The 10,931-nt window shown below is 39.3% G+C and overlaps 1 protein-coding gene across 1 annotated transcript; it reads left to right on the top strand.

The window, feature by feature from the left end:
* The first annotated feature begins 8,477 nt into the window (after positions 1–8,477).
* On the top strand, positions 8,478–10,090 carry LOC137738676 (putative 2-oxoglutarate-dependent dioxygenase AOP1). The gene is made up of 3 exons (XM_068478149.2): positions 8,478–9,034; positions 9,143–9,467; positions 9,575–10,090. The coding sequence occupies exons 1-3, from the start codon at positions 8,664–8,666 to the stop codon at positions 9,809–9,811; spliced, it is 933 nt and encodes a 310-aa protein (XP_068334250.2). The 5' UTR covers positions 8,478–8,663; the 3' UTR covers positions 9,812–10,090.
* Positions 10,091–10,931: the final 841 nt, after the last annotated feature.

Below are 10,931 nucleotides of genomic sequence, written 5' to 3'. Positions count from 1 at the left end.
CACTTAAAATGCTTTCTGCAAAAAGCACGCTTTAAGTGCTTTTCCATAATTTACTTTCAGTTTTACAAAATATTAATTCTGAAAACATTTTCACCAACAAGTGTTTTCAACAATTTTAAAAGTACTTCTAAACGAGCCATAAAACTCTGTGTTTTTCGTTCTCATCACTTTGTTCTTGCTCTGTAGTTGTTGGTCAAGCGGTTGAGTCTGACAGTTCTACAAGATCAGTTTCGGCTCACACCCGTACCTAATCAAAATCATTGCTTTGAGGAATCTCAATGGATTAAGGATTTTTCTTGTCAATCCTCTTGTCTCAAGTTCTCAATGGTACTACAACTTATAATTAATTTGTGTCATGAAAAGTTATGTTATTATTAGGGATGAAACTTTGAACTATCACTAAGAAGAAAGACAAATCTTACTTAACCAGGTGTTGTTAATCATGCAAATGAATGAATAAATAAAAAATTATAGCATTGAATTATCATGTCAGGCGTTTTTTCTTTTCTAAACAAATTAATTTAAATTACGTAAAGTGCACACCTTAATTCATTTCTAAAAATCTCCCCATAATTAACTCACAAAAACTGTTACAATAACCGATGGCACGGCCCAACTTATGTCACCTGTTACCATAACAGAACTTGAAACTTTATTTCAAACGGGCAACGATCAATAACAATCAACAAGACTTGACTCATGTCACCGTTAATCATCCACTATTGAAAGTTATTCATCTTTCATAAATCCAAAAGTTAGTAGTGGGTTGTCGGAATGAGATTGAAGCAATAATATTACGTGATGAAAATAGAGTGGATTTAGCCTCATAATGGTTAACAATAATGTGATTCAAATTTATCTTAGCGATAATCGAACCTTAGATATTTCACTTTTACAAGTGAAGAGGAATACCACATAAATGAAATAACATGCTCAACTAGCAAAATAGCATAACAGGGACAAATGCTCAACTTTACAAGAGATGCTCTATTGTCACGTGACAAGTGTTTATTAAACGAGTGATTCGCTTGTCAACACATAACAAACATCAATTGAACGTATGCCACCTAAAATTCCGTATTGATTGCAACAGAAAATCTCTCATATTTCGCATAATTTAATCCCCATTAGATCCCTCAAACCTTGTAGCCGATTAGAAGAAAGGGAAAAAAAAGTGTGATATCCACACATCCTTTTAATTTTCGGATCGAATGAATTGAAGAAGTTCAAATGATAGAAATTAACAAGAGATGTGTGAGAAGTAAAAATGGATGTGTTATCCGCACACGGCACACCCCAAAAAAAAAGTTTGCATGGGTACTCAAAGAAGACTGCTTGAAGCCAGGGACAAGTTCTTGGCTCTTGGTCGGCGGGGAGGTTTGCCGTGCACTGGAAGCCTGTTCTAGGAAGTCAACTCTAAGGTTTATATAATACAAGGTAGTCTGTAATGTTATACGTCCTGATTGAAGGCCGGCACTCCATGTTTCTGCTGTTCCTCATGTGTTTACATTTATTGACAGCTCTAGCCAACTTCCGGGCTTCCGTGATTAAGTAAATGATGGAATTGTGGCAGACTGTTCAATCTTAAAACGAAAACAACGCAGGGAGTCGTGGATTATAATCAGGAACTCGTGGGTTTTGCTTAAGCTTTCCAGTTCGTTTATATCAAGACATTTGATATGGTTTCATTTATTTTGTGAAATTAGATATTTTTCTGTAAAGATATTTTTTTGGAGTTCAGTAAATTGATTGCTCCTTTGGCTGTAAATTTGACAATGGTAAATTCTGGGCCTTAATTTCAATGATTACCCAGTATTAATTGGTTATTGATTAGCATTTGTTCTCTGGAATTTGGACTCTGATCAGTTCAAAGGTTTTGGGAAGGAAGCGCTTTTTAATCAGGCCAATTGGGTCCTCCTGGCAATGCAATGTCGAAAAATTTAAATACGAGTCCGATAGTTTTGGCAAGAAGCAAATGTGTTGTGATTGGGAGGTTAACACCATCCTAATATATTTTTCGAAGTAATTTACTTATTTGTATTTTTCAGCTTTATGTGTCCAAGAGTTTTCAACTGTTAATTAGGACCTCGAAAAGGTTAATCGGTAGTGTTGTAGTAGCACAAAATGTAAACATCACTTTGAGTGATTAATATAAACTCTGTACGTTTTCGTTTTGAATGCTGAAGTTGGAAATTGCTTTGGTTAGGATATTAATGATCAGAAAATAACCTTGACTAAATTTCTTCTTTGTTGTTATAATATGCTGCTTCTGTGATGGGTTTTGAAATTTCAGTTGTGGATGTGAAATTCACTTCTCAAGATAGATGCGATAACACCTATTTTTCTCTCAAAGCTCTTTCAACTGAGTTGCCAGAATCAATGATTGAAGCTCTCCATGACGAGTCGAACATTGTCCTGGTACACTACTCTCACTCTTTCCTGCTTTTAATTTTGATTGTTTATGAACTGTGTGCTTTTAATTTGCAATTTGTTGCTGAATTTTATTTTGATAATTTGTAAAATTTTGTTTTATTTTTTGTTCGACAGCTTTTAGGGTTATTGCCCACAAATTCTCTTTAGGCCAAACAATAAAGTTAGAAGAGCTACAGATTTGCTTTCGTTTGGTTCCCCTCTATTGAGTGCAAACGTGCTCCTAATATACTTGAATTGATTCTAAGTTAGTGTCTTTTTTTGGATTATTTGTGGTTTTGTGAGCGTTACTGTTGACTCTAAAAATTACAAAACCTATGTGGCGCGCAGGCCGAGTAACTAATAAGCTAACTACGTCATTCGGTTGAATGCGGGGCGTGCCAACTCGTCAGCCGAGCTCGGCCGAGGAGTAAAATTCGTTGATGTCGCGTTGATCGCGTTGTTGACTTCTTTATCTTGCGACTGCGACCGAGGAAGGAACACTCTCAGTCTTTGGGTTCTAGAGCCTGAAGACAAGGCTACTAATTCTGCTAAGTTCAAAAATTGTCGGCGCCCGATTCGGTCACTGTGATTATATTCGTAAGAGTATAGGCACGTCGAATCGACACCAAACTATATGGACACAGGTACTCAAATATGATGTATGTCTTGATGGTGAATGTAGTTCGGCCGTTGGAATGCCGAACTCTGAAACTCACTTGTGAGTATCCAATCATAAAATCACTCGGCGTCCAGTACGCCGGATAACGCAATTCGTAACACCTTACTACGCCGAAAGGGCTAGCAAGGTGACCTCTACCAACAAGGGTTCGAAAACCCTTCTCGGCCGAGACTTAGATAGGTAACCAGTCAACCTCGACGCAGTGCTGTTTATCCAAACTGAAGGTGCTTCTCGGTCCGCTGATTCTGCAGCAACAGTGCTGTTTATCCAAACTGAAGGTGTTCGCCGGGTGCCTCCACAGTGCTGTTTATCCAAACTGAAGGTGTCTCGGCAGAAAAAAGAAAAAATCTCAAGGTATTTGAAAGGCTTTGCGTAGGGTAATTGTATGTTGAATTGAAGGTCCCTTGAATGATGCACGTTGCCTTTTATTTATGGTACTGCTATACTGGCTTTAGCGGCTGACACTAGTTGGATACCTGTTACAGAATCCAATCGTTTTCAAACTCATAAAGCAATTTACGTTACACAGGCCAAAGCCCATGCTTTAGTCATACCATCTCATGCAAACTGAAGCCACGTGTTCATTTGCAGCAACCTGATATACTGTGATTTTATCTCCAAGTCTTGCAAGTGTTGTCATCTGACTAAAACTCTTAGCATCCTGCCAAGGATATTCGATCCCACCATCATAATCTTTTATCTCTTCATGCATGGTAAACCTCCTGCTGCATCACGTCACTATTTCCATGTTCCTCTAAAGTCCGAAACCTTTCATCCAAATGGTTGGCTTTCCAAACAAGATAAAAGCCCATCTTGACTTATCCCATCGTAATTAAAAACCTAGCCTAGCTAGGATTTCTTTTCTTGTCATAATTATATCACTCATCCATACATCTTGATCCCATTTAATGAATTTCAAACCATTTAAAATTCATTTCTGATTACTTGTCAATCAACCTAACCTACTTAGGCTTTCTATTCACCATTATCCAAAATTTGCAGATCTATGCTATGCCATGTGATAAGATCCCAAGCCGAGTTGCTCTAATCCACATGGTACACTGCTAACAAATCCAAATTAAATCGGACTGTTCTACTTGCTTCTACATTGGGACTGTGATTTTTATCCCATTTATTTTGTATAAGAAAATTTGAGATAACTTATTAAAAGATAATTATTATGATTAAAAACCATAACATTATCTCAAAACAAAATTATGTTAACTTTCTTATCCAACGGTCTAGAATCATGCTTACTCAACGGCCTCGATTGCACGGGCCGATGGTGTAATTTTGGGTCCAAACATTGCCCCCCAATTTCCTTGAGCTTTGGCTCGTAAACCGAATGGTTAAGGAAATTAATTGTCCGTAACCAACAACATTTCATTGTATTGCCGAAACAAATTTTGCTTAGCGGCATTAAAATCACCTCTGTACTACCAGTACCTTGATCTTCCTCTGCTAATTCACCAACCGTCCCTTCCATGCACATGCATACATGCATGCACTATATTTATTAACACTTGATGGGTACTATTTGTTTTCAGTAGCCCATTTGTGATGGTAGAGAAGCTGCAATGGAGAGTAGAAAAGGAGACAGCTACCACAACTCTCGACTGCCAAGGTCGAGAAAAAATTTGGGAGGGTCGAGAAAAATTGTTCTTGGAGCTCGGCCTGCCTATATATACATAACTAATTATATATAACTAATAAAAGTGGCCGAGGAACATTAGCTATATGCGCTTGGTGGGCCGAGAAACACAAAGATAATTTATGGATCGCCGAATATATCTCTCCTCCTTTTTGCTGCTAAAACCCTCTTTTCCACTTCAGTTTTTTATAACCAAAATCCCTGCTACAATGGCATCCTTGAAAAGCCAACTTTGACTCACATAATGGCCATGCAGAAATCAACCGAATGACAACAAGCATGATATTGAGTCACTTTCATTTCAAACTTGGACACGACACGAACTCCGAAGCTTTAAAATTTTATTCGACCAAATCTCCTCGGCCATGCTAAGCAGCATATAACAATAACTTTGCCGTGGTGAATTTTAATTGTTAGTAACTTGCCGAAGAGACATGGTCATGGCTTTTTTTTTTTTTTGACCCAAAAAAAAAAAAAATGGTCACGGCCAAGGCCGAGAAAATCTGAGCCAAGGTCGAGCAGAATTTTTCTTAGCAGCTCGGCTTGCATATATATATATATATATATATATATATATATATATAGTGAGCCGAGGTCGAGAAGCTCGAAACGAAGGCAAGCAGAAACCAAGTGAACATTGTTGAGCTCGACAAACACATCACTGCGATTTTTCTCGGCCGAGACTATTCCACCAAATAGGTCACTAATATCATCATATTTGAGTCGCATCAAAATTCTCTGCTTACCTGCCCCAAGAAAGGATGCGGCAAAAGTGGACATCATGGTGCCAAATGACCACCAAACAGTGTCTTACCACGTCCATAGGCTGAAGCCTACTACCATTCTTCTCAGTAGGGGCATCCTGAAGAAACTATATATATATATAGGCTCAGTGCTCGTTGCCCCCTATTTTCTTATGCATCGGCTCAAATAGCCAGATGGATAAGAAAATACGTAAAAAATTGAAATCTAATGTATAGGAATAAAAGTGGCTGATCCATGAAAAGGAGGAGGCCAACGATGCTTTATTCCAAGTCGAGATCGTGTAATAACAAAATTTTCAAATTGATTTTGCTCTTGGCTGAATAAAGAATTTTCTCCAAATATTTTTGACTCAGCGAAATATTTTTCATTTTCGGGCGCTGAATGTGTTGGACAATTATTATGCCCCCCAGGCATGATAATTTCGCCAATTTCAGTTTTTAACCCGAACAACTGAGCCAAACGGGATTGCTCCATATCGGCTTTATCGCCAAATACCATATCGACTGTCATGGTTTCGGCGTCCAAGACCATATCTCCAATTACCATATCAATCGATGTGGTTTTATGGTTTGAAGCCGTGTATCGATCTTGTTCGTCATTGGAACATTCCTCTGACGAATCATTTTTTGAGTCAATTTTTGGCTCAGAAAATTGAACATTTTCTTCTTGGCCTACTACACTTTCAGTCTCGACTGAACAAATAAGTGGCCTAGGTTCTTCTTCGGCCATCTCGACAATCTTCTTAGGCCGAATTTTGATTACAGCCGGAACGGAAAATTGCCTCCCGGTTTTTTCAACCAACCAATCCTCAAATGGAATCGATTTATAGTCGAAAACATAAGGAAAATATTTTCCATCTAGCCAGGTATTAAATCGAGCCCTGTCTTCATTTACCCATTGCTCTTGCAGGGTAACAAGAGCTTTTATTCTCAACATGTAAACGAATGACTTTTCCATCTCTGTATGGCCATGAAGAATTTTTTCCACTTCCAAAGACCTTTTTCGTTCCTCATTGCGTTTTTTCAATTCCTTTAGGAGCTCGTACAATTGGCTACGTGGAGCCGAATTGGAATCTTGATATATCATATGAACTTCGTAGTTCTAGCACTGGGTCCCACTGGGCGTGCCAAAATGTTGACTCTAAAAATTACAAAACCTACGTGGCGCGCAGGCCGAGTAACTAATAAGCTAACTACGTCCTTCGATTGAATGCGGGGCGTGCCAACTCATCGGCCGAGGAGTAAAATTCATTGATGTCGCGTTGAGCGCGTTGTTGACTTCTTTATCTTGCGACTGCGACCGAGGAAGGAACACTTTCGGTCTTTGGGTTCTAGAGCCTGAAGACAAGGCTACTAATTTTGCGAAGTTCACAAATCGTCGGCGCCCGATTCGGTCACTGTGATTATATTCGTAAGAGTATAGGCACGTCGAATCGACATCAAACTATATGGACACAGGTACTCAAATGTGATGTATGTCTTGATGGTGAATGTAGTTCGACCGTCGGAATGCCGAACTCTGAAACTCACTTATGAGTATCCAATCATAAAATCACTCGGTGTCCAATACGCCGGATAACGCAATTCGTAACACCTTACTACGCCGAGAGGGCTAGCAAGGTGACCTCTACCAACAAGGGTTCGAAAACCCTTCTCGGCCGAGACTTAGATAGGTAACCAGTCGGCCTCGACGCAGTGCTGTTTATCCAAATTGAAGGTGCTTCTCGGTCGGCTGATTCTGCGGCAACAATGCTGTTTATCCAAACTGAAGGTGTTCGCCGGGTGCCTCCACAGTGCTGTTTATCCAAACTGAAGGTGTGTCGGCAGAAAAAGAAAAGGAAAAAATCTCAAGGTATTTGAGAGGCTTTGCGCAGGGTAATTGTATGTTAAATTGAAGGTCCCTTGAATGATGCACGTTGCCTTTTATTTATGGTACTGCTATACTGGCTTTGGCGGCTGACACTTGTTGGATACCTGTTACAGAATCCAATTATTTTCAAACTCATAAAGCAATTTACATTACGCAGGCCAAAGCCCATGCTTTAGTCATACCATCTCACGCAAACTGAAGCCACGTGTTCATTTGCAGCAACATGATATACTGTGATTTTATCTCCAAGTCTTGCAAGTGTTGTCATCTGACTAAAACTCTTAGCATCCTGCCAAGGATATTCGGTCCCACCATCATAATCTTTTATCTCTTCATGCATGGTAAACCTCCTGCTGCATCACGTCACTATTTCCATGTTCCTCTAAAGTCTAAAACCTTTCATCCAAATGGTTGGCTTTCCAAACAAGATAAAAGCCCATCTTGACTTATCCCATTGTAATTAAAAACCTAGCCTAGCTAGGCTTTCTTTTCTTGTCATAATTCTATCACTCATCCATACATCTTGATCCCATTTAATGAATTTCAAACCATTTAAAATTCATTTCTGATTACTTGTCAATCAACCTAACCTACTTAGGCTTTCTATTCACCATTATCCAAAATTTGCAGATCCATGCTATGCCATGTGATAAGATCCCAAGCCGAGTTGCTTTAATCCACATGGTACACTGCTAACAAATCCAAATTAAATCGGACTATTCTACTTGCTTCTACATTGGGACTATGATTTTTATCTCATTTATTTTGTATAAGAAAATTTGAGATAACTTATTAAAAGATAATTATTATGATTAAAAACCATAACATTATCTCAAAACAAAATTATCTTAACTTTCTTATCCAACGGTCTAGAATCATGCTTACTCAACGGCCTCGATTGCACGGGCCGATGGTGTAATTTTGGGTCCAAACAGTTACTTAGGTAAAACATGCATTGTCTAAATTGCTACATTTAAGAATGCGATTGTATTGCTACAACAATTTCAATTAATTTTTCTGTGGATATTATTCATGTAGGTTGTCGATTGCAGAAAAGCGCAAGCATTCCTGCTAGTTAAATCGAAAACAACGCAGGGAAGTCCTCAGTACACGTGACATTGCATTTCAGTCGTGGATTATAATTTAACCCCCCTTGTACAAGAAACCCCTATAAATTTCATTTCTTGCCATAGGCAGATACAACAGTATTCAACGTAGTGAGAGAATAATCCATTAGATCCCTCAAAACCTTGTAGCCAATCAGAAGAAAAGGTAAAAAAGGGTTGCATGGATACCAGGGATGGATTTCTTCCGGTGATAGATTTCTCCAAAGAGGACTGCTTGAAGCCAGGGACAAGTTCTTGGCTCTCCGTCCGCAGGGAGGTTTGCCGTGCACTGGAAGAGCTCGGCGGTTTCATGGCGATAATGCCCGACAAAGTTTCTGCTGAGCTCCACCAAACCATCTTTGGTGCACTGAAGGACTTGTTTGAGTTCCCTGCCGAACTCAAATCCAAAAACCGATACGAAGAGAATCCATTTTGTGGCCATTTCATATATAATTCTGTCCATGAGAGCTTGGGGATTCAGAATCCCACACACTCGGAAGAAACTCAGAAATTCACACATCTTTTCTGGCCTAACCAAAATGATCAATTCCGGTATGTATTGTACGAGTTTTTTCGTTTCATGAATTACAGTTCTTGTTACTCTTAATCATTTTCTTAATTAATACTTATTTACTAACAATTATTTATTTTTTTGGCCAGTGATAGTGTAGATTCATATGCAAAGGTGATGATGGAGCTTGATCATGTTGTAACAAGAATGGTATTCGAAAACTACGGTATGGAGAAGTACCATGACGAACACATTCGATCTACTTCTCACTTTATCCAGTTTGCTAAATACAAAGAACCCACAAAAGCTGGAAGCGATGTGGGTTTAGTGAGTCACACTGACAAGAACTTCAACACAATTCTTCATCAAAATCATGTCAACGGTCTGGAGATAAACACGGACGATGACGAGTGGATAATGTTCAATCCACATCTACCTTCATCCTTCCTTTTCATAGCTAGTGATGTGTTTAAGGTATGTACGTGACAACTTTTGAATTGACGAACACAATTAATATTGCAACATGCATTACTTAGCGGAAGTTTCCATGGTCTAATTAATATTTTCTTTCGTTAATATAGGTATGGAGTAACGGCAGAATACGAGCTTGTAGACACAGAGTCAACGTAAGAGAAAATGATGAGGCAAGATACTCGGTTGGATTTTTCTCTCTAAAGATAGGAGTAACAACCGTACCCAAGGAGCTTGTGGACGAAGAACACCCCTTACGTTACAAGTCACTAGACCAAGTGGAGTATATTCAAGCACAAAGGAAAAATGGAATTGAGTGCACACCTGAGGCATACTGCGGAGTTTGATTATTTTTAGTTTACTTTTCGTAATATTACTTCCCTTTAAATTGAAATGTATTTATGTTTATTGATGTCTCATTACTTGATTTCTCAATGTTTTTGAGCATCAAAATCGTTATTATTGCCCTATGTGTGTTGGACCAAGTCATAACTTGGTTTCAGTTGTAACGGCGTCAGGTGTTGGAAAATATTTGTATTCAAGTGTTGGAAAAAGTCAACCAAGATGTAGTCATTCAGTTGTAGCTGTCTCGACAATCTCGTTTAATAAAATAATGTTTATTGTTATATTCTGTTTGTTTGTCCGTTTACTTTCAACCATTTGTGATTCATCTAAACTCTCAACCACGAAGAGTTAGCTATGTTTCAAACTCTATCCCGCAATTCCTTCCATGAACCCCTTCTCATCCATGACTTTTGTCGTCAATATAAAGCTGGATCGAACCAACTATTATTTATAGTTGGCTCAGATTCTCCCAATCCTCGAAAGTCGTGACTTAATGGGGTACGTTGATGGGTCCATTGAATGCGCTACTAAACAACTTCCTGGCAATGCTACTGTCAAGTTGTCAACCCAACGTACAGTACGTGGATGCAACAAGATCAAATGATCCTCAGTTGGATCAATGGCTCCCTCACGCCATCTGTGTTGTCCGTTGTGGCCAGCAAGAGGACCTCTCGTGCTGCCTAGGAGGCTCACGAGCAAAGGTATGCCTCTTCGTCCCAAAATCGCATCTTGTTTCTCTGAAATGAACTGCTGCTAACCAAGAAAGGTGATATGTCTATTGCCGACTATCTTGACCGAATGGACTCAATTTCTGATAACCTTGCCGTAGCTGGCAAACCTGTGAATGATGATGAGCTTGTCCAATGAAATGACTGAACGCTGTTCAGGCACATGATACACTGATATCGCAATGAATCATGTATCCTACTCTTGAAGCTCTCCTGCTGACTACGGAGAGATGAATGACAAAGCAAACTGCGCCTCTTTGTGGAGGCTGCTCCTGCGAATGCCTTTGTGGCTACTAGAGGTCGTGGTGGACGATCTCGTGGAAGTAGACGTCGTGTGTTTCCGTCCGCTCGTGGTGGTGCTGCTGCCAACCAGCGAGGCTTTATTCGTCGCAAC

Source organism: Pyrus communis, chromosome 9 (assembly GCF_041283825.1).
Source record: "Pyrus communis isolate YQ-2024b chromosome 9, ASM4128382v1, whole genome shotgun sequence".
Lineage (NCBI taxonomy): Eukaryota > Viridiplantae > Streptophyta > Magnoliopsida > Rosales > Rosaceae > Pyrus > Pyrus communis.
The sequence above is the reverse complement of the archived record's forward strand: the minus strand, read 5'-3'. Positions and strand labels throughout refer to the sequence as shown.